A 24,068-nucleotide genomic window follows, 5' to 3' on the forward strand; every position below is an offset into this window, starting at 1 on the left:
AGGATTTCTATTGCAAGTAATTTCCCTGACCTTTTAGGTTATATGATAACTAAGTCTTCATCACTCTTTCTTAGACAAACATATGAAAGATCTGCTGTCTGAATTGCTGAACTCAGGCTATTTTGAAAGTATCCCAGTTCCAAAACACGCTCAGGAAAAAGAAGTGTTGTTGGAAGAGGAAGTGCTAATAAAGTCAGAGAAGAAAAAACAATTGTTGAAGACTGAATCTGTCAAAGAGTCAGGTTTGTCGTGATCTCAGAAATTCTGTCTAGTGGTTGCATTTTTAACACCCAGACTGAGTCAGATCATTGGGAAAGGACTGCCCTACTTTAATTTGTCTGTGTCTGCCTGTGTGGACATCTTTACTTGCTGTAGGATGAGCCTCTGTTTGGAAAACATCTCTAGACTTTATTACCATGATTTACCTTCTATTAAGAGTGGACCTTGATGGACACATTAGGTTACACTTTGTTACGAGGGTACTGCACACTGTTAAAATGAGACATTTATTGAGTTTGAATCTCTTTGTTAAACTATTAGTAGGATACTTCCATTTGAAATTATTTAAAATGTAAGTTATAGTGGAATAAATACTATAGTAGAAGAGTCTAAATAACCTAATGTTAACATATTGATTTGTGAAAAAACTGCCAAAATAAATACAATATTTCCAGTAAAGAAAATGGATTTCTTCAGAATTCTACTTTTCTTGGGTAAAAAATAATTTGAATAAGTGGCATGTTTGCTTTTGTTTGTTGAAGCTGGATTTATTTAAGAAACATCACTTCTAAGGTGGTAGTCCAGGAATGCTTCACAAAGCCAGTAGCAAGATTCAAGTCATTTCTCATGTTCACTTTGTCTTAGTTCTTAATACTAAATCCAGTGTGTCAGTACCTGCACTCCCTCACTCTCCTCCCAACCTTCACCTGGCTTGTAGGAGGCCTTTCAGGGCTATTTTTCAAGCTGAGATAACTAATTTTTACCCCATGGAACTGGAGCTGTAATTCCAACTTGAAGGAAGCTGTATTTGTGGGGTAAGAGGAGACAGTCTTATTTTCAATCAGGATTGAGTTTTTAACTATAACTTGACTTTAGAGAGTATCGTGTATGGGGAGAGCTGTTAGCTTCAACCAGCCTTTGGACCATAAGCTTTTGAACAACAAACAACAGTGAGAATTATTCTTTCTAGGAGTATACTCAATTTTACTATCCTTTTTCTATAATTCTTCTGAAATATGCTGCTAGAATGAATTAGTTGTAATCAGTTTGAGAACTTAAGAGTTTAAGTAATATTTATTCAATATTTCTTTTATCTTCCCAGAGTCTCTTGTGGAACTTACACATCCAGAGATACAACCACAAGAGGTAAGGTACAGAAAGGTAATTTGTTGATTTTGGTTTTTGAGTGTTTGTGTCGTGTTGTGGTTGGGAGTTAATGCCTTGGAGCTAGGCTGCTTAAACTTGAATCCTGGCTCTGCAGTTTACTAGCTTAGTGACTTTGGGCAAGAGGTCTGTGTCTGTTATCCTCATGTGTAAGGTTGGGGTAATAGTAATGCCTGCTTCATGTGGTTACTGAGAAGAGTAAAGGAGTCAGTTTGACTTCTGAATCACACTTAGAAGCTGTTATTGTTATTTTGGGCCCTTGTGTTAGCACTTAAAAATGGGTAGACTTTTGCTCTCTCCAAAATTTACTCAGATTAGTAATAGAAGAGTGTATTTGTTTGTTCCCAAGTGACACTGAAATTCACAGAAGCTGAAACGAATGAAAGAGGCAAAATCATAGTATTGATTGATATATAATGGAAATAAAGAAAATCTGGTAATTCAGGAAACGTAAGGCTTAAGGTTAAACAGCATAACTTTGTGCAGGTGGATTGCCCTCTGCCTTAATGTTTAAGGGTGTCAGGTGGGCAGTCACGGACACAAACTTTGATACTGTGAGAGCAGCGATCTGTACTTGACTCACGGCTGCTAAGAACTGCACCTCATGGTGCCACATTTACTCGATTCAGGCTCTTTTACCAAGGCTATTCCATTGCTGCCAGTCAGATACAGGTCGCTGTTTTTCAAATATCAAAGTTTGTATTTCTGTTAATTGAGGGAAAAGGAATGGAAAAAAGGAGGACAGTCTTTTCAAGTAGAATAAGGACGGACCTTTCCTGTTAGCACAGTGGTACAGACCAACGGATAAAGGAATACTGAGAGGGAGTTCACTGTTCCCCTCAAGGTCTGCTATAAATTCTGTGACTCAGCACATTTTTCCCTCTGGCCTAGTTTCTTAACAGACGCTACATAACAGAAGTAGATTATTCAAGCAAGCAGGATGAAGAGCAGTCTTGGGAAGCAGGTTATGCTAGAAAACCAAATCTTCCCAAATGTTGGGATGTGCTTACTGAACCAGATTGTGAGGAGAAGAAACAGGAACCCTTTAAATCCTGGGAGTCTTCTGTTAAGCACCAGGAACTAGCAAAGCCTACAGTTTCCTTGGAACAGAGGAGACAAGAGTTTGCAGATCTCAGGTCCCCTTTGCAGGAAGAACAGAAGAAGCAGGATGTCTCTAAACCCAAGCAAACTCCTAGCCAGTGGAAGCAAGAAGCTTCTAAATCCAAAGCAGGAAATGCTCAAGAGGAACAGAAGAAGCAGGAGACACCAAAGCCTTGGCCAGTTCAGCTACAGAAAGAACAGGATCCAAAGAAGCAAACTGCAAAGTCTTGGACACCTTCTGTGCAGAGTGAACAGGACATCAAGTCATGGAGCACTCCCATGTGTGCAGAACAGGATTCAAGACAGCCAGAGACTCCCAAATCCTGGGAAAAGGATGCTGAGAATCAAAAACACACTTTAACACCACCACCACAGATGTCCCCACAGTCCTGGGGGGTAGCTTCGGGAAGCCTCATACCAAATGACCAGCTCCTGCCCGGGAAGTTTAATGCAGAACCCAAAGATGTGAGTTGATCTGTATCAGTTTGCGTCTGGCAATGTAGACATAAATGAGCTGTGGTAATGATAACATTTTAGTTTTCTTTAAAAAAAAATCAAAACCCATGTTAAATTAATGTACACAGTACTTCACTTAATTCTTTACTGTGTAAATTATTTTTCCCTTGAAAACTGGAAGTAGACCTAGTCCATCTGTCGAACCTGGCCTGAGATGAAATTTCCACAATGAGATGCTGTTTTAATGCCAAAAATTTAATGATGTGATACAGCATCAGCATAGTGAGGAGTTGAGGCAAGCCCATAATGTGAACAAGTGAGAAATGTAAATGCGTGTCACAGGGTGGGAGACTTGTTAATATTATATTTCACTTGTTATTTTCCACCTGGCACATGGGTGGCTTTTTCTGACAGCAGTTACACTTCTTGCTTCGTTTTCACTCATTTGTAGTCACTCAGATTAGCCTGTACTCTTTGAAGAAGGTACATGATGGTTGCAGATATTGCAGATATTCCACTAGTTGGGGAACAATCTGAATTAGTTTTCCATTTGTTTCAAAATAAGAATTTTCAGAAGTTGGAAACTATATGCATTAAATATTCTGGAATTAGCCCTGGCTGGTGTGGCTCAGTGGATTGAGTGCTGGCCTACAAATCAAAGGGTTGATGGTTCAGGGCACATGCCTGGGTTGCAGGCCAGGTCCCCAGTTGCGGATGTGTGAGAGGTAACTGATGGTCAATGTATCTTTGCACATTGATGTCCCTTCTTCCCCTCTAAAAATAAATAAAAATCTTTAAAAAAAACTTAAATAAATATTCTGGAATTAAGTTTTAAGATTTCAAATAAAAGGCCTCATTCTGTAAATGATAACCTATTTCAGGAAGATAACCTGGCTTGTAATGAATAATCCTTGGATACAATACTAGTTAGTGTTATTAAGTTATTTTTATAACTTTTTGTTAAGTTATAATTTATATACTACTATTTAAATGCAAACTTGGCACCACCTTATTTGCTGAGAAATGGGACATTTTTATATTCCCAGTGTTCATCTCTAGTAGTGTTCCTTGTACTTCTGTGCCCTTTTAGCAAAAGTTTTCTGATAAACCTTTGGTTCTGTAATGGTGTGAAAAACATTTTGCTTGGGGAAATTGAAGCATCAAATTTTATAAATAAATTACCCCTACCTCCATTCTGCCTGGAAGAGAATTTTAGAGTTCCTTTTCTCCTTTTGCTCTCCTTTCTTTCTTTTTTTCTTCAAATGCTAATATTCATTTTATCTTCTTCCTGACACTGCAGGAGATTGATAGCTTTATTTCATTAACCACTATCACATATAGTAATTGTAATATGTCAACCATTTTGAGCAACTGTATTTAAAAACCTAGTTTTATACCTCAATAAAGCCGTTTAAAAAACCAACATAAAATTCTACTGAGCATAGCAATGCCTCATGAGCCTTTACCATATCAGAATATCGATACCATGGTATTTGCTAAATGAAATCAGGGGTGTTCAGTTGGAAAGGTCAGAACTCACTTAATATGCTTTTATGGAACACATGGCATTGTACTGAAGTTGCAATGTCTTTCAGTGACTGGGAGGATGCTGCTGTGTATAATACAGTATTATACAGTATTGTCTCAGTATCTGGCAATCTCAGCTGTCTAGAACATGAGTAAGGACAGTCAAGGGCAAAACAGAGTTCAAAGACAAAAGACTAGATAACATGAAGTTAAACATTAATTTAACACTCATACTTTTCTCCTAAAAGAGCTTTTCATTTATACACTTAGGGTCTATTAACTCTTATTTTATATGATACTTTGACAAGTTAACTGCATGACTTCCGAATCAATCAGAGGTTGGAGAAGAGGTGCTGACAGGGAGAAGCATGCTGATAGCTGTAAGAAGTGAACATTAGGTCTAATTCAGGGTGTGCAGCAATCTGAAGCAGTTTAGCATGAGGGCTAACCATCTGATAAATACCAATAGCCCCTCAAAGTATACTTACTTTATAACAAAATATAACAATGTATTTCCTCAATTCTAGGATGTATATGTATACATTTTTACGTCTTTTTTTTTTAAGGCAGGTGCCCTAGATTGGGAATTGAAGTGGCGATTCTTTGGTTCACAGGCCGGCACTCAGTCTGCTGAGCCACACCAGCCAGGGCTACATTTTTACATCTTAATGTTTCTGCAATCAGATACATCTTAGAAATAGAATTTATATTTAATGCAGTAGTAATTATTTCCCTAGGAAAAATAAATCATTGGTGTGTTTTATAGTTAGTTTCATCTTATCCTAGAAGACATAAGGTAACCGATGTTCATAATGAAAGAACTTTCCTATCAGGGAAGGCCTGTTATTTTAGGTCTTAAAAAAGAGGGTGTTGTAGAAAGATTTTCATTAAAGTTTGTTCTGAAGGGGGAAAATGTTTAAAGTTTGATTAGATTATTTAGAAAATGCATTTATGTGGAAATATTTTACCTGAGATAAATCTAATAAATGAGCATTGCTATGTGTTTTGATTTCATTTAGATGTAACGATAGAATAAGTTTCCTAAATTAGGTTATTGAATTTGAATTTTACTCTTAATATATTATTGGTTTGTCTTGTAGGTGCCTAAGCCTATGCATCCACCTGTAGGTTCTTCCTCTACCCTTCCAAAGGATCCAGTATTGAGGAAAGAAAAACTGCAGGATCTGATGACCCAGATTCAAGGAACCTGTAACTTTATGCAAGTATGAGTCATTATTAAACAAATCTTAAGTGCAATTCCTGGGGCTACTCACTCCTGATCTGAAGCATTATGAGGAAGTTGTTCAGAACATAGGTGCTGGTCCAGAATGAATATGAATCCTGGCTCTGCCACTTCCGAACTCCAAGAGTGTCTGCAAGTTACTTAGCTCTCTGCCTCAGTTTCTTTTAAACATGAGGGTAATAGTTTCTATTCCTGTTTGTTGTAATAAAAATAATTAAACATGTAAAAAGCTTAAAGTGCTCAAATACTAGTACTGCTGTTCATCCCCAGTAGTTTCTACTGAGACTGTGAGAACCTCCTCTATGCTTGGTGTGCTGGTAGGTGCCATTGTGCTGATAAAGTCATGTTATTGCCTTTAAGGAGTTTATATTCCAATTGTATAAGATCGTGAACTTGTGTTAAGTCAGTAGTTAAATCTTAAATTGTGTTATACAGACTCTCACAGAATTCCAGAATACTGTGATGTTACTGAGGGATGAAGTAGACAAATAAGATTTTCTTGTGCAGTAAAAAGATCTTGATTTTTGGAGTTAGACCCATGGTTAAATCTCACTTCTACCAATTTACCAGCTGTAGAATCTATGGCAAGACTTTAGCTTCTAACCCTCTACTTATTTGTAAAATGAGGGAATTGCTTATCCTTTCAGATTATCTGAAGATAAATAAAAGAACTAAAATGGTTACTACAAGTGTGTAACTTAAGAACTCAAAATGTTGGAAACATTTCTGGGAGAACCAAGATAGGCAGGTGACAGAAGAGAATAGCTTCTCATCATGAAAGTAATAGCATGAGCTAGTTTGTGGTTGAGATAAAATAATTAGGTACTCATTGTTTGGGGTATAATAAAAATGAGGGCTTGGTTTATACTAGGATTATTCCCTTTGTTTAAGACCGTAAGTCAGGAAGAAAGTTTTCTTTTCCAAGGTAGGCCTTAGAATTACTATTATGGTTTTAAAACTTGACATAATCTTAAAGTTTGACCATTACATTAGTTTTAAATTTTAACTTTTAATTTCTGCTTCTGTAAAGACTCAAGTTATTAACCTTTTAAGATAGTAATTAGCTAGATTCTTATAGCTAATAAGGTATGGCTAACATTGTGAATAACTTAATGGTAATAGTTTTAAAATTAATAAACTTTGCTTCTATTCATAGTAAAAATTTGTCTTTAGGAATCTATTCTGGATTTTGACAAACCTTCAAGTGCAATTCCATCATCACAGCCGCCTTCAGCTACTCCAGGTAGCCCAGTAGGTATGTAATCATCTTTAAGACTTGGAACAAACAGCTACAGGTATAACTATCATTTTACAAATAATTTTACTCTAGACATCATAAGGGTTAAACTATGTGTGTTCATTTATTCTAAGTGCATCCATATGTTATCAGTTATATATGAGTGAATTCCCATTAGGATATTACCATATTTAACTGACCTGTTTGCATTTTAGAGAAAGTCTCCAGATGGGTGAATGGAAATACAGAATAGCTGTTTTGGCAATTTTTTTTATGTTCTTGTAGTGAATTCTGCCTGGAACTTGCTTGACTCTATTTGACTTTATAAATCTAGCTTTGAGGCTTTTAGATTCTGATTATAAGTGAAACTACCTCAGTGATATTTAGTGTACTGAGTACCATACTAATTAATGATGGAGCCTAGACTTGAATCTGGTCTGATTCCTCAAACTTAAGATCTTTTGTTCTACACTAGTGTACCTCAGGGGAAGGGTGATGTAATCAAAGACATGGTCCAGCTGTACTAAGAAGTATACACTAAGTAGATTATACAGTAATTCCTGGGTGAAGTAAGGAAGAGAGTAATTAACAAAAGTGATGGATATTAATAAGATGAAGCCAAACTGAAACTATGTAACTGAAAAGTAGATTAATATACATAATCAAAGAGGGGAAAAAACCCCTCAAGAGATAGATGACCCAGCTAAGATTTACTTTGAAACTCGAAACTTACATGTATCAGTTAATAAGATCATGAAAGCTCAAATTTTATTTTCAGATTACTATTACCTGTTATGTTTAAAGTCATATTTCTGTTCTCTTGGAAGGCTTGAAATGCTGCTTTTGCCCATTTAACTTTAAAATGCCATGTGTTACAGATGTAGTTAGTGTCCTATTCCACAATCCTCTCAGAGTCTTTGTAGAGTTCTAATAGAAAATCCATGATGGACTTGAGACCTAGTTTTTTTTCAGCTACTGCTTTTTTCCCCCCTGTAATGTACAAACTTTAGTTTCCACCCAGTTGATAAGCATAAACCTTTCTCCTCTCTCAGTAGTTTACTATTGATTTCATTCTCTGCAGCATCTACAGAACAAAATCTATCCAGTCAAAGTGATTTTCTTCAAGAGCCATTACAGGTAACTTCTCCAACTTAATCTTTCATTTACTCTTCTTAGCTATTCAGGGAAGAAACTCTTGCTTTGGCAAGAATGATCAGACTTAGTGATTCTAGTATACACGTCTCATTTTTTAGGTTAAGTACAGTCAGTTCTCAGAAGACTCCCTAATGACCATGGGAAAGACATCGATTATAATAGAGAAAGCCAGTTGATTTAGTAAGGAAAGAGCAAACCTGAAGAATTCAGAGGAACCGTGTCTGGGAATCTTACTTGGCTACTGAGCTACCTACCTGACCTAATACTAAAGGGTCTAAAGAAAGAAACTAATTTTTTTAAGCTCATGGTTAGCCAGTCGTTCCCCTGCTCACCCTCCACACACACACAGCAGTTAGCATTCTGAGGAACTAATTGTCACAGAACACACTTAGAGGAGATATAAAGGGGACCAGATCATTGGGATCTGTATGTGCCACATTGCATTTAAGTCAGTAGTAAGTTCAAGGTTCATTAGTTTTCTGGTCATTATCTTTTTAAAAAATTTCTCTAGATTCCTGTGAAAGCATTATTGGCAATTTTCTTGCTAGTAGCTGCTTTGACAGTAGGTTAAATATTTTGACCAGGTGGTTCAATAGTTGTCTTCCCTTCCAAAAACTTGTGAATAAATACCATTTATTTTCAGTGGTTTATATTTAGTTTGATAAGGTGGGGCTCAATTTTCAAAAATGTATTTGTTGAACATGTTCTCTCAGCCTGGGCATTGCTGAATCTAAAGAGCTCCATTTTATCTGTTCTAGCTGTTAGGGTTCCACATGAGACCTTTAATTGAAAAATTGTTTTTTTGAAAAGCCACTGGTCTAGTTTAGTAGTTCTGGTCTGTAACATTATGTTTATTCATCAGTAGTTAAAATGACCTTCAGCTGGTGCAAAGAGCAATAACTTGGAGTCAGGAACTGCCATAATTTCTAAATATTTAATAAATACTTATGTAAAGTATGTGTCTTTATCTTTTTTAAGTGAAGCTTTTAACTAAAATTCAAGTCTTTACTTTTTTAAATTTATTTTATTATTTTTATTTATTTTTTTCCAGGGTTTATTAGCAGGGAATAAGAGGGAAAGTGGGGCCAACCAAGGGAGGTTGGGACTCTAAAATTCAAGTCTTTTAAAGCTTAACTATCAAGTGGCCTGAATTGCTTTAACTTAGCATCTGTGAATCTTGTAGCGGCTAAAGATTTGTTATATACTCACAATAGCCAGTCCCACTTATTTAGGGCGGTTATCTGTGGGAGGGATAGGAGAAAGGCCATGTCTTATAAACACTCAGTCTCATAGTAGTTCTAATGTTTTGGTTAGATCTGTGGTACATTGTACCTATTTATTTAGTTATGTAAAATGTTCTGAAGGATATCAAGATTTTCCCCCATAAGGCCTTTTTAAAACTTGGCCCCCATCTCCTTCCCAAGAAGTTTTATATCCTGATTACCCTTCTGGAAGGATGGCCCTTCACTGAAACATGACTGGTTTGATATTGGTTACTATTAATTAGTTTCCAGTTCACTCATTTTATTACTTGGGCTTCTGAGAACCACATTCAAGTGTTTAGATAAAAGGAGTGGATTCACTGATACTTCAGACTTTGTGATTGTTAGGTTTTTATGGGTCATTCTTTTATATCTAATACTGGTTGTACCATAGAATTCCTAGCCTCTCACTTAGTTTCCTGCCCCCCGCTCTCTTAGTTTTATATTGGTCACAGTTGTCACAGTCTTAGTTCCTGCTCTTTTTCCCAATTCTTATTTTATAAATATTATTAGTGTAAGCTTTAGTTTTTTTCTGCCTACCTTTTTAAGACACTGAGACCGCCCAGAGTGAAAGCATAGTTACTATGATCCCTGGCAGAGCTGTGCCTGGAGTGTTCAGTGTGCCCTGAGCTCATCTTCCAGTGAACCGCCGTTGAGTGCCAGATTGAAAATCTAGCCCCAGGTTTCCAGGGCCAAGAATCTTCACTGATGGGATTAGATGTGTAGTTTTGTTGCCCAGGCCTGGAAAGGCAGTGTAGCTGACTGCTTGGGTTTGAATCTCAGCTCTGCCACTTAATTTAGTGTGATTAATTACTTAATCTTTCTCTTTGCCACTGCCTGATTGTCAGTAAAATGGGGATAGTAGTACCTGTACCTACCTCACAGGCTTATTGGATTAAATGTGTTAGTATATGTAAAGTATTTAGCATAGTGTTTGCTTTAGTGCAAGGGTGTCAAACTCATTTTCACCGGGAGCCACATCAGCCTTGTGGTTGCTTTCAAAGGGCTGAATGTAATTTTAGGACCATATAAATGTAACTACTCCTTAACAGTTAAACAAGAGCTCAGCACTGCCGCCAGGTAGAGACAAGGTGCCGGGCCGGATAAAACAAGGTGGAAGGCCGGATTCCGCCTGTGGGACTTGTGTTTGCCAGCTGTGCTCTAGTGAATGCTCAATAAGAGTAAGATTAGGAAGCTCAAGGCCCAAGAAATACAAAGTGAACAAAATGTGCTTTTTTTTTTTAAGATTTTATTTATTTTTAGAGAGAGGGTAAAGGAGGAAGTAAGATAGGGAGAGAAATATCAATGTGGGAGAGATACATTGATCATCAGTTGCCTCTTGTGTGCCCCCAGCCTGGGATCTGGCCTGCAAACCAGGCATGTGCCCTGACCTTTCAGTTCACAGGGTGACACTCAATCCACTGAGCCACACCAGCCAGGGCAAAGTGTGCTTTTTACAATGTTTTATATCTTCCTGTGTCCAGGCTGCTTCTTCTCCAGTTACTTGTAGCTCAAATGCTTGCTTGGCTACCGATCAGCCTTCTTTGGGACCTGAAACAGAGTTTTTGACCTCAGAGACTCCTGAGGTAATGAGGCCAATTGTCTGAATTTCTTTTCTGTCTTAAAGAATAGCAGAACCAGCTTATTTTATGATTTACAGGCATGATCAGCCGAATGATTTAACATTTATACTGTACTAATATATTGCTTTCTGTAGATGTGGTCCTGGAACTTATATAGGTAACTTTATTGTGATTTTACTACGTAAGTAGACTTGTCAGAGTATTGCTTTATTGGATACAATAAGTATGTCCAAATTGCTAATGTCAAAGAAGATGACAGACTCTAGGTAGGATTAGGTATAACGTTTTTCACTATATTTTTGTTGAAGGAATCCTTAGAAGAAAAATCTTATTCATATAACTGTGAAGAGTCAGTAACTTTGTAGTGTTACTATTAGCACTTACTCAATTGGAATGATTTACACTCTCTTTTTGGCTAATTTTGTTCAAAGCATGTTACCATATTTGTGCTTTTAAATCTGAAGTGATAGTTTTTGCTAATAAGTTTGAGCAAATCCTTGAGATAGAAATAGGAAGATAGGATCACTTTTTGGGGGGGGGGGTGATTAATAAAGCAACTCCTAGGTTTTGTTATTATTATTTTTTGGTTAATTGTTATATAAGAATATGTGTGTATTATAGAATATAAATAATATAGATGGACATTAGTTTTAATGGTACTGAGCTGGTGTAAATTGAAATTACTGGGTTCCTCATTTTAAGAAGGGGAAATATTTGTTACCAGTGAATCATAGTTGTCTGCTTCATAATCTTATTTGGACTGAATTTCGGTATCGTTTTAAGCCTTTGGATTTATAGTCTGTTAAATCAAGGATGTTATTCTTTTAGATAAGGATTATTTAAATTAGATAAAGCTTGGTTCTCTTTCTGATGCAGCTGACATAAATCCACTAATAAGATTTTAAAATAGAAAACAACAGTGACTACAGAACTAACTCAAGGTGTATCTAAAGCCTAATTCAACTGTATAAATTTGGAATCCTATTAGAGCCTTAACCTAGTAGAAAATACCATTTCAGGGTTTGAAAAAGGACTAGATACTCATCAAAAGCTCAGTGCCTCCTCTGTTAGACTGGTTGTTAGTGAGACTCTTCCACTCAGTCAGCAAGCTGTGTAAAGCAAATGCTTGTGTGCATCCTCAGCAGATGAGATTTGAAATTGTAAGCAAAAGCTGTTCTTTTGCATTCCCGTGTCCAATTGTCATCCTATAGGACTTGCTGACTGATGCTAGTCTGGGGATTAGTGTATGTTAACTGCTTGCTGTATGGTAGGTGATTGGCTGATGCTGCATTTTTCCTCCCCAGGCAGCAGTTCCTCCATGCAAGCAACCCTCTTCACTGGCTTCTCCAAATTCTTCCCTGTCAAAGGGCCCTGAACAGGGCTTCCATTCACCTCCAGCGAGTAGTAGTTCAGTAACTATTAGCACAGCACCCTTTCAAGCCATGCAGACGGTGAGTATGAGATGTGAACGATGATTGCAGTTCATTGTTAAAAAAGCCATTGTTTCTCTCACATCTGTTATTGGGTACTATGTGAGTGAATTTTCCATTTCATTACTCTCAGATGGGCTGGTAGAATTTACATTTGTCCAATGGAAGTGTTGTCTGTGGTATTAAAGCCAGTGTGTCAAGAATTTTGAATGGGTATTTTATCAGAGGATATTCCCCTTTGCAAAAATTAGTAGCAAGCAAAGCTGAGGACTCCTATTAAACAGATGAACTGTGCACTGAGAAACGTAATTTTGTATGAACATCTTAATAATACTAACCATTTCTAATGTCACGCTAGTGATGTTCCATAGTATCAATATCTGGACCTAGAGCACACATGAACACATACTCGGGTGTTCTGTCATAGTTGAAATTTTCATTTGATTCCAATCTTGACCTCATGCAGGTGTTAGAGAATTGTTTAGATTTGTGTGCTATTTTGGGTTACATAAATTACAAATTGCAGTTTAAAATTTTTATGGTAATATTACAACTAGGATTGTATGTTTATTCTCTAAACACTAAATAGTATAAAAAAGTTCTTTAGAAAAAAAACAAGAAGTCTTAGCCAATAAGTGCCTTTCCTGATGGTGCTTAAATGTCCCACTCCTGGTACTTCCAAGTTACTGTGGAGTGGCACTGGGATGCAAGAGGACAGGCTTTGGTCTGAATTCAGGTGTCTGCATTCACTAATCTTATTACTTCCAGCTTGCCCATGTAGAACAACTTAGTTCCTTTGCTTTCCCTCTTTCCCTGTCAGTCCACCCTGCACAGTATTGTCACATTGGTTTTACTAACTTTTTCCTATTCCCAATTAAATGCAAATAGTGGTCCATTACAGAATGAAACTGAAAGTCCTTTGCCTGACACTCAGTAACTTCCAAAGTCTGGTATAACCTGTCAGACTAGTCCTCTGTGCTTGCCTTGCACCTTTTTGTCACATTACTTTTTTTGTTCTTGCCAGTCTGTCCTCTCCACATGTTTGAAGTCTATCCAGTATGAATTGGTGTATGGTTGTTCATTCATTCATTCATTCATTCAAAAAAACCCAGGTAGTTATGGAGCCAGGCACTGTTCTTAAGTTACTGGGGTTGTAACAGTGAAAAAGAAACAAGTCTTTGTGCTAAAAAAATTTTATGTTTTTTTTTAATGGAGGTGGGGGCTACAGAGAAAAGTACATTTATAGCATATTAGGTGCTATGTGTTGTGAAGAAAACTGGAGCAGTATAAGGAGGCTGGAGAGTGGTAGAAGTGCTGTTTTATAGAAATAGCCAGAGTCGGGATAGGTCATTGCCTGCCACATGAAAGATACTCTGTAAATTGCAGATTTTTTTCATTCATCTTCAGCTTTGAAAGAATACACTTTTCTCCTATATAGCTTTCATTCTCAGTGAATATTGTTGTGATAGCATAGTAGTAGGAAGATTAACTTTTGTACTTGGATTTTATTATGTTAGAAATCAAATAGAAGGTTTTTCTTTACAGTGGTAAAATATGCATAACATAAAATTTACTGTTTTAACCATTTTTAAGTATATATAATTCAGTGGCATTAAATACATCCACAGTATTGTACAACCATCACCACTATTTCCAGAATATTTTCATCATCCAAACAGACACTCTGTACCCGTTAAACAATAACTTTTTCCTCCCACCTCCAAGCCCCTGGTAACCCTCTACTCTATTTTCTGTCTCTATGAATTTGCCTATTCTAGGCACCTCATATAAGTGGAATCATAATATTTGTCCTTTTGTATCTGGCTTATGTCACTTAATATAGTATCTTCAAGGTTCATCCATATGTAGCATGGATCAGAATTTCTTTTTTATGGCTAAATAATATTCCATTATATGCACATTTTGTTTCTGCATTCAAATGCTGATGGACACTTGGGTTGTTCCCACTTTTTGGCTATTATGAATAGTGATGCTGTGAACATTGCTGTCCAAATATCTACTTGAGTCTCAGCTTTCAATTCTTTTGGGTCTGTATTAGAACTAAAGTTTCTGGATAATATGATAGATAATTCTATGTTTAGGTTTTTGAGGAACCACCTACTGTTTTCTGTAGTGGGTGCACCATTTTACATTTCTATTAGCCATGTATGAGGGTTCCAATTTGACCACAACCTTGCTAATGCTTGTTATTTTTTTTTAAACATCTCAATGGATATGATGAAGTAGTATCTCAGTGTAGTTTTGATTTCTGTTTCCCTAATAACTAATGATGTTGAGTGTCTTTTTATATGCATATTGGCCATCTGTTTTCTTTGGAGAAACATTTATTCAAGTCCTTTGCCCATTAAATACAAGTTATTGAATGTTGCAGCATTTTGCTGGATGTCACCTTTAATTATTTTCTATGAAACTTCACAAATGACTCAGCATACTCTTGTCTTTTAAGGTATTTAATGTTAATGCACCTCTGCCTCCAAGGAAAGAACAAGAAATAAAAGAACCCCCCTATTCATCTGGCTACAATCAGAGTTTTACTTCAGCAAGTACACAGACACCACTCCAGTGCCAGCTGCCCACTATACACGTAGAACAAGCTGTTCTTTCTCAAGAGACTGGTAAGATCTTTGTATATGGTATTTTGAAGACTTAGATGACAGCTAATTGAAAGGAAAACAACTCTGTAGTGACACTTCACGGGTCCTTTCCTGAGTAGTAAGCATTATCGCTTTACACATTCAAGTGTTGACAAATAATCCCTTTTCCTCTCTTTAATTAAGTTCACCATTTTAACTTTTGGAGAGGTGAAACCTCAATGGTTGACTTACAGGCTCATATTTTTAAACCTGAATGCTTTGATTGCCATAGACAGTGATAAAGTTAGATAAAACATTGTCCAGCTGCTTTTTTTTTATATAATTTTTTAAAGATTTTTTATTTATTTATTTTTACAGAGGGAAGGGGGGTAGACAGAGAGAGAGACAGACAGACAGACAGACAGACATCAGTGTGCGGTTGCTGGGGGTTCTGGCCTGCAACCCAGGAATGTACCCTGGCTGGGAATCGAACCTGGGACACTTTGGTTCCCAGCCCGAGCTCAATCCACTGAGCTATGCCAGCCAGGGCTCCAACTGCTTTTATGAAGTTTTGGAAACGATACTGTTAACTCTTGTAGCATAGACAGATGGCTGTTTGGCTTCTTTTCCCCCTTGCAATAAAAGCATTGATTAATGTGACAATATAAGTTAGTATGCTTATTCCACTGTTTACTCAGAGATGAGAGATTACTTTTTTCTTTCATGTTATTCTACATCATGAATAAACCCTGGCTGGTGTGGCTCAGTGGACTGAGCACTTCCCTGCAAACCAAAGGGTTGTCAGTTTGATGCCCGGCCAGGGCACATGCCTGGGTTGTGGGCTAGGTCTCCAGTTGGGGGCATGCTAGAGGCAACCGATCGATGTTTCTCTCACCTATTTATATTTCTCTCCCTTTCTTTCTCCCTACCTTCCCTCTCAAAATAAATAAATAAAATCTGTAAAAAAAAAGAAATTCTAAAAAAAAGCAACTTTGTAGTTATTTCCTAATTTAAGCAGCACTTGTAGATTTTTAGTGCTGGTATTTTAAATTCCCATTGAGTCTTCTAAAACTTAAATTTGAGCAAATGAATTGTGCATTCTGGGTACTTGATTAATCACAAGAGGTAGTCCATGTTAAATCACTGGACTTAGCCACAGATGACCTCATTTTGTTTTCACCTGTACGATGAAAACATAGGGCAGGTAATGTACTTAAAGGATATTTTTGTCGTATGCCTTCTCATTTACAGTAGTAGTGAAAATTCATTTTCTTTACTCTTTGATCTGGAATATTTAGCCTTTTTTTCTTTAATTGTGGATGGATATATATAAAAAAACATAAAATTTGCCACTGTAACCATTCTTTAAGTATCCAGTTCTGTGGCAGTAAGTACATTCAGATTGTTGTGCAGCCGTCACCATCGCTCATCTCTGGGACTTCTTTCACCTTCTCCAACTGAAACCCTGCACCCATTTACCAGTAACTCCCCACTCCCCTTTCCATCCAAACCCTGCAACCACCATCCCACTCTGTCTCTGTGAACTTGACTACTCTGGGCGCTTACCTTATGCAGGTGCCAGCACAGCACTTGTCCTTTCGTGACTGCCTCTTTCACTCAGCGTAATGTCTTCAAGTTTCCTCCATGTTGTAGCACATGCCAGAATTGCTTTTTTAAGGGGCTGAGTTATGCTCTATTTAAATATACAGGGTGGGGCAAAAGTAAGTTTACAGTTGTGAGTATTCACGTGAAACAGAGTTTATTCTTGTGTTATTAGTTATTGATCATTGTCTTATTTTTCCACAGGAACAAGTGTGAACGTACTTTTGCCCCACCCTGTATGTGTAGGGCAGCCCCTCTCTGTTCCTACTTGTATAGCACCTGTTTATTTTCTTAAGGGAGAAAATTATATTAACGTTTTTGATACAAAGTGATATTTAAGTATAAAGAATATTGAATCTTTACTGCAATTTAACCCTTGGACTTTAAAACTGTTTCCTTAAGCAGCAAATTATCCTGATGGAACTATTCAAGTAAGCAATGGTAGCCTTGCCTTTTACCCAGCACAGACGAATTTATTTCCCAGACCCTCTCAACCATTTGGCAATACCCGGGGATCTGTTAGAGGATGCACTCGTGGTGGGAGACTACTAACCAGTACGTATCGGTCCCCTGGCAGTTACAAAGGTATGCTCTGAATAAAATGTAACTATACTGAATCGTTTTGTATATTTACTTGCTCAAGCTGTTTTTACTTTACCTGTTTCTTTTTGTAGTTGTCATTTATAATGTAATAAAGGAGTTCCTGTTTCTGCAAAATACAGTAGTATTTCTAATATATGTACTCTTCTATAGCAGAGGAAATCTTTATATGAAAAGCAGATTCATCCTTTACTTACTAAAGTGAAAGGTTGAGTGTCTTTTTTGGGGGTGGGTTGGGGGAATTAATTTGGGTTTACATATTTGAATAATTCTTTTTGTTACTGGACTTGATTGCTCTAAATGTGTCATAGACAATGCCTATTTTCTAGTTATTTGTCTATCAGAGTATGCCACAGATAAAAACATAAACTTTGAGACTACAGTAGTGATATTCTTTTTAGTTTTAAATATGGTTCCAAGTATTCTAGTCATTGCTTGGTGTTAGCAAAGTACTCTACAAACAAGACTTATCCCAATCCCACTTACCCTACACCATTTCCCCTGCTACCTATAACCCATCAATAGTAAATTCCTATAGTTGGCTTATTTGAAGTCAGCAATATTTTATAAACAGGTGTCTTATTGTGGAAGCAATGTTAATAGACTTTGCTTAAAGAATGCACAAATCTAATGTTGGCATGTAGGATCAGTGTAACTTTTAAAATACTATGCAATTAGACTATTTAAAAGTTTAGGGTAATTTTGTTCATAATTTTATGTAAGTTGTTTATTTATTAGGTTTTGATGCTTATAGAGGACCTCCTTCAGTTTCCAATGGAAATTATAGCCAGCTACAATTTCAAGCGAGAGAATACCCTGGAACACCTTATTCCCAAAGGGTAAGAGTAGTTGCCGTAGTTGAATAGTAGTATAGTTGTTGATGTTAAGCTGGTGTTTTGTATAAGACTCTCTTAGTTTTACTTGTAAAAACTGTGAAGAATTGAGCTGGAAGCATTTCTGGTAACCCATGGAGGATAAACGACAACTTAGAAGGTCTTAAGGACTTTATTAATCGTGTTGTTTGTATTAACTTATTTACTCTTCCACCCTGTAAGAGAAGAGAGGATTCAGAAACAAGCTAAATAACTTGTCTGAGGTCACTCAGCAAGTAAACAGTCGAACTGAGATTAGAAGGCAAGTCTCTTAACTCCAATGCCCATGATGTTAACTTTATTGACTTAAAGTTAACTTTTCTAGATATCAAGTATAGCAAAATCCTTTTTGAATAAATTTATTTTTTTATTCTGAGTTGAATAGCACAGCAGATTTTCTTTACTACAAATGATAAAACTTTGATAGGAGGATGTTAGATATTCCACTTTAGTAAACCTTGGGAACTCCCTGTCATTGGTCATACACGAAAATATAGACTACATCAACATTTTCAGTTTTATAAGCCTTGAAGTATGGTGTCACACTGAGTTCTGTTGAAAATGCATGCAGTACCTCTACTGGAAGAGCTCACAGTTATGTGAGGGAAGTGGGAGTCGGTGCAAAGGCCGTATTGAAAGGAGGTGGAGAACATACCACGTGACCTAATGTCTTACGTTTGACCCAGTTTCACCACTTCCCCTGTTATGTGACCACAGGCATGTTACTCAAACTTTCTGAGCTCTAGTTTATCTAGTTCGTCTGTTTCAATTACGAACACTCTGTTGTGAAAATCACTCTAGGAGATACTCTGAAGGTTAAATGAACTCATAATACCACAGTGCTGGGTGTATATCGAACATGCACACATGAGCTGTTACTACATGATTCTCAGGTACTGTGTGTGAAGGGAGTGCACTGATTAACGTAGCCTTCAGTAATGAACCTATCCTTTTTTTTTTTTAAGGATTTTATTTATTTATTTTCAGAGAGGGAAGGGAGGGAGACAGAGAGAGAGGGAGAGAGAGAAAGAGAGAGAGAGAAACATCAATGTGTGTTTGCTGGGGGTCATGGCCTACAACCCAGGCATGTACCCTGACTGGGAATCGAACCTGCGACTCTTTGGTTCACAGCCTGTGCTCAATCCACTGAGCTACGCCAGCCAGGGCTACCCTATCTATTCTTAACATCAGTATTCTAATATTTTTGCCCACTGCTTTAAATATCTGCCCAAGGAAACAAGATATTAGTAACAGTGATTGCTATTGGAAAAAGGACTAGGAGTCTGAGTGGGAGACTTAATTATCTCCTATTATGCTGAGATGAGGAACAGAGGACCATGCCACATTTTTTCATTTCTCCCGTTACCTAGCACTGTACCTTTTAAATAGTGTTCTCTAGATGCTTTATAGTTTTTGCAAGTGTTAATCTGGCTAATTGGTCAGGTTGCTGCTACTGTTGTTAAGCAAGTATTGCTACTGTTGCCTTATTTGTTTTTCTTGGCGTTTGGCAACATCTGAGCCTTTTTGGTTATTGGATAAAGGGCTAGGAGGATTTATAATATTACAGAATTACCAGCAAATAATCCTGGGTAATAACCAAGTACTGTCTTGCATTTTTGGTGCCAAGGTAAATGTTATATGTTTATTTTAGGATAATTTCCAGCAGTGTTACAAGAGAGGAGGGACATCTGGTGGTCCTCGGGCAAGTTCAAGAGGTAAGGATAATTAACTGAGTAGTTTATTTATCCAAAACTACCATTTTCTGTCAGGTTCTCCCTAAATACATTGTTTTTGGCATTTATCTTGTTGAGGTTGTATTTGCTTAATTTGTAGTACTGAACACCTGAGGGAGATACTAGCCTACTTAGAAAGGCTGTGGAAATCAGTTTTCAATTAATTAAAAGTGTGCGTGTATTTCAATTTTCTTAACAGAGCATAATTTAACCTTAGATATACAGGGTGGTGCAAAAAGTAGGTTTATAGTTGTGAGTATGTGAAATATAGAATTTATTCTTGTATTATTTGCCCTACCTCATATATTCACAATGCCAACTTCACATCTTTTTGTGGGATGTTTCAGGGTGATGGTTTTTGTAATAATGGGCACATGCAAATGCTCTGGTGTCACTACACTGATAGATAGGAATAAGCAACAATTAAGGCACACAATTAAGACTTGAAACAAAAGCAGGAAACTTGTAATACTTTTTAATATGTGAAGGTACTACTTAAAGATGCAATGTAACTGAGAAAATCAAGAATTACTGAAGATGAAATTTATCACAGGAAAAGTCTTTCTTTTTTAAGAAAGCCGGTATTTGTGTTGCCTTTGCTTTACTTCTAAGCAGTGCTTTTGTACAATGTTTAAAACATTTCATGATGTACTTTAACTAGAAAATAAAGAACAGGCATTTATCATGGGGCTTAGTACCATACCAAAATATCCTCTAAGGGCTAGTAGTTCTAAAAGTTGGTTCTTTTATGTAATCTCAGTTTTCCTGAGTTTTTCTACATCAGAAACTTTGAGTAGGTTTATCAGTGAGGAATTAGAACAGTGAGAATTATGAGAGAAAGATGAAGTAAAAAGAATGTTCAAACCTGGGTTTTAGATTTGGTAACCTTAACTGGTAGTGGTCCAACCTTTTGGGAGCCTTATTTTTTTAATCTTAAAAAAAATGTGGCTACTAGACAAGAACCCCGAGATCCCTTCTGGCTTTAGAATAGGAGTATAAAAGCCTATTGGCAGAAAAATCTTAGAAAGCACACTGTAGCTATAGTTTATTGCTTTTGTTTTGGAATGTACTATAAATGTATCTTTGTCTGTGTTTCAGTAGCCGACTAATGTTAAATGTTGTGTTCAAAGCTAACTGCTTCATTATGAGAAACTCACTGTTGCTAATAAAACAGCAGGGTGGAGTGATTCTTCTCAGGTGAGCAGCCCAGAAAGAGACAACGAAACCTTTAACAGTGGTGACTCTGGACAAGGTGACTCCCGTAGCATGACCCCTGTGGATGTGCCAGTGACAAACCCAGCAGCCACCATACTGCCAGTTCATGTCTATCCCCTGCCTCAGCAGATGAGAGTTGCCTTCTCAGCAGCCAGAACCTCTAATCTCGCCCCTGGAACTTTAGACCAACCTATTGTATTTGATCTTCTTCTGAACAACCTGGGAGAAACTTTTGATCTTCAGCTTGGTAGATTTAATTGCCCAGTGAATGGCACTTACGTTTTCATTTTTCACATGCTAAAGCTGGCAGTGAATGTGCCACTGTATGTCAACCTCATGAAGAATGAAGAGGTCCTGGTATCTGCCTACGCCAATGACGGTGCTCCAGACCACGAAACTGCTAGCAATCATGCGATTCTTCAGCTCTTCCAGGGAGACCAGATATGGTTACGTTTGCACAGGGGAGCCATTTATGGAAGTAGCTGGAAATACTCTACATTTTCAGGCTACCTTCTTTATCAAGATTGAAAGTCAGTACAGAATTGACAACAAAAAGATGGTGTTGTAGTTGGTGGGATTAAAGGAAAAGTAGTTCTTGACCTTGTTACTAATTGGTGTAGGGAAATATTTTCATTCCTAGAGGAAGGAGGAGGTCCTTATTTTTGTTTTCCTCCCCCACGTGAAAAATTTCAAGCCAAATGACAATTAGTACGCATCTGGCACTTTATAAATTGTGATGTAGCCTCGCTAGTCAAGCTGTGAATGTATATTGTTTGCACTTAATCCTTAACTGTATTAATGTTCAGCTTACTAAACTGACTGCCTCAAGTCCAGGCAAGTTATAATGCCTTGTTGTGCCTCAATAAAAAAGTTACATGCACTTTCAGTGTTCTTATTTGATTAAACATTTAGTTGAGAGATAAAATATTTAATTTTCAGTATTCATCATTGATAACTCTTGAATAAGGGTATTTATGGGTTCATACTATTAGGTGAAAATAACAAGCTTTTTATATATAACAGTTCCTTTCAGAGTTACTTTCTCTGGTATTATACATGTCATTCATCAAGAGATTTCATGTTTTCCATTGGCCAAACATCTTTTCCTTGAAGCTCTCTTGCAGTTGGATCTGTACTGTCCTTTAGTTGGCTATCTTCAGGTACCTAATATATGCATAACAATACAAGATACAATAGGAGACACACAGATACTACTACTGGTTCACCATCAGTAAGGTCCTCCACTTGCAATTAGTCTCAAGGTATTCCTGATCACTACTTCAGTGTTTAGGCCAATAGCTTTATACTTGTTTTTCAGCTTTTGGGCAAGTGTTGACAGCTGGTAAGTACAGCTCACTTGCCACCAGTACAAGATGTTGAATGCCAGATTTTAAAATACTGTTACCCATTATCAATACTTAGAGGCATGAGGCTCACTAATTCTGTTTCTCAAGCATTATTCCTTAGTTTGTTTTATTTCAAGAGCTGCCACATACCTTGAAATAAATTAAATGACTAATTTAGTCTTTCTAGTATATGGGTTAATTGATTTGTAACTGGTTCTGGGGCTACAAAGATGAATGACATTTAGATGTTCAGACACATCAAGCATCAGACAAATCAGTTTTACCTCCTGAGAGCAAATCTGTTCTTGGATTATTCCATTGCTTTCTATCACATCCCTGTTTTTTTGTTTTTTTTTTTTTAATTCCTGTTCTGTATCTGCATTGTTTACTGTTCAGTAGCTAGACCTCCTTGGATCGGTTCATTAATTTTCTCATCTTTTTCTTTTGTCTCTAATTTTCACTTTCTGGGAGACTTCCTGGATTTTATCTTCCTGCCTTACAGTTTTAAATTTTTGCTATGTTTAAAATTTATAAGTATACTTCTATTATCGGAACGTTCCTTACATATGTGTATTGTTCTTGTTTTATGCTTGCATTTTCTAATTTTAAGGATAAAGTTTTTTTAAAAAAGTCTTCCCCCTGTAGTCTATTTCCTACACTTTTTTGTTTGTTTTAGTCTCTTATCTGTATTGTTATACTTGTTTAGTATCTTGTGATAACTGGTTGACTTTGTATTTAGGAGCGGGGCACCAAAAGATGATTGAAAGCTTCGAATAATGGAGGTGGGACGTGTTGACTTTTGTGGGGAGAACACCAGTGTGAAGTGAGGAAGATCTTTCTAAAGTAGGACACAAGGCCCAGAAGCCATGAAAGATGGACAAATTTGACTTGTGTAATTTATTCCCCTAAAGCTTCTGTTTAGGGAACCTAATGCCAAAAGCCAAATGCTTACCTGCAGTGAGAGGAAATCAATAAGAAAAAGATGGCTCAAGAAGGGCAACAGATGTGAGGAGACAGTTCATACAAAAAAAATAAGTATATGTAAAGTTTTAAAGTACATATTTTGGCAAGCATGTGGAGAAATGGGAATTTATACTGAAGGCGGGAATAAATTTGGTACGTTTTTGGAGAGTGAATTAGTAACTATCAAGGTATAAAGTACATGACACAGAAATTGTTCCTTGAGGAGTTTACAAATAGTTTTGGAATTATGGCAAGGCACACGCACACAGATATTCTGTATAGCATTAATTCTATAGTAAACGGAGAAACAACCTAGATGCCTATCAATAGGGAATTGGTTAAGTCAAAACAGAAAAGAAAGAACAGAAGGTGCAACATTTGTGTAAAAACTTTTAAAAGCATGTGTCTGTGATTACTTGAATCTTTTTTTTTTGCTGGCAGTATGTATAAGAAATTCGATAGTGCAGGCCTTAAGGAAAGGGAGTTGTCGTAGAAGAGAGGAAGACTTCGTCTTTCATTCTGAATCTTACTGTAGAACTTGAAATGTACATATTACTTGTTTGATAGAAAATCTTTAAGTAAAAGTTAAAATGGTAGATTGCTAAGGTATTTACTGTGTCTTGTCTTTCCTCGGATGGTTTGTTTAAATTAAGTCTGGGATAATACATGGAAGAGTGTTAGTATAAAAACCGCAAATACCTTTCATCTTTTACTAATATTTGCATTTCACTTCATAATTTATAGAGTGCTTTCATCTATGTTATCT

At 36.9% G+C, this 24,068-nt stretch overlaps 1 protein-coding gene across 16 annotated transcripts in view; it reads left to right on the plus strand.

Annotated features, from left to right (window-relative positions):
- CAPRIN2 (caprin family member 2) overlaps positions 1–21,873 on the plus strand; it is a 39,856-nt gene extending 17,983 nt beyond the window's left edge. For 3 of the 16 annotated variants that reach the window (XM_036019197.1, XM_028532346.2, XM_036019200.1), the window contains 13 exons: positions 75–242; positions 1,322–1,365; positions 2,275–2,949; positions 5,568–5,690; positions 6,884–6,965; positions 8,029–8,084; positions 10,849–10,950; positions 12,252–12,398; positions 14,845–15,013; positions 16,976–17,158; positions 17,912–18,012; positions 19,697–19,760; positions 20,953–21,873. In XM_036019197.1, coding sequence (XP_035875090.1) covers positions 75–242; positions 1,322–1,365; positions 2,275–2,949; positions 5,568–5,690; positions 6,884–6,965; positions 8,029–8,084; positions 10,849–10,950; positions 12,252–12,398; positions 14,845–15,013; positions 16,976–17,158; positions 17,912–18,012; positions 19,697–19,760; positions 20,953–21,521 — 2,483 coding nt within the window. In that variant the 3' untranslated portion in view covers positions 21,522–21,873. Of the gene's footprint in view, positions 1–74; positions 243–1,321; positions 1,366–2,274; positions 2,950–5,567; positions 5,691–6,883; positions 6,966–8,028; positions 8,085–10,848; positions 10,951–12,251; positions 12,399–14,844; positions 15,014–16,975; positions 17,159–17,911; positions 18,013–19,696; positions 19,761–20,908 lie in introns of all 16 variants that reach the window. The other 13 variants (XM_036019202.1, XM_036019205.1, XM_028532351.2 and 10 more) reach the window with 8 other exon arrangements.
- Positions 21,874–24,068: the final 2,195 nt, after the last annotated feature.

This window comes from Phyllostomus discolor, chromosome 2, assembly GCF_004126475.2.
Source record: "Phyllostomus discolor isolate MPI-MPIP mPhyDis1 chromosome 2, mPhyDis1.pri.v3, whole genome shotgun sequence".
NCBI lineage: Eukaryota > Metazoa > Chordata > Mammalia > Chiroptera > Phyllostomidae > Phyllostomus > Phyllostomus discolor.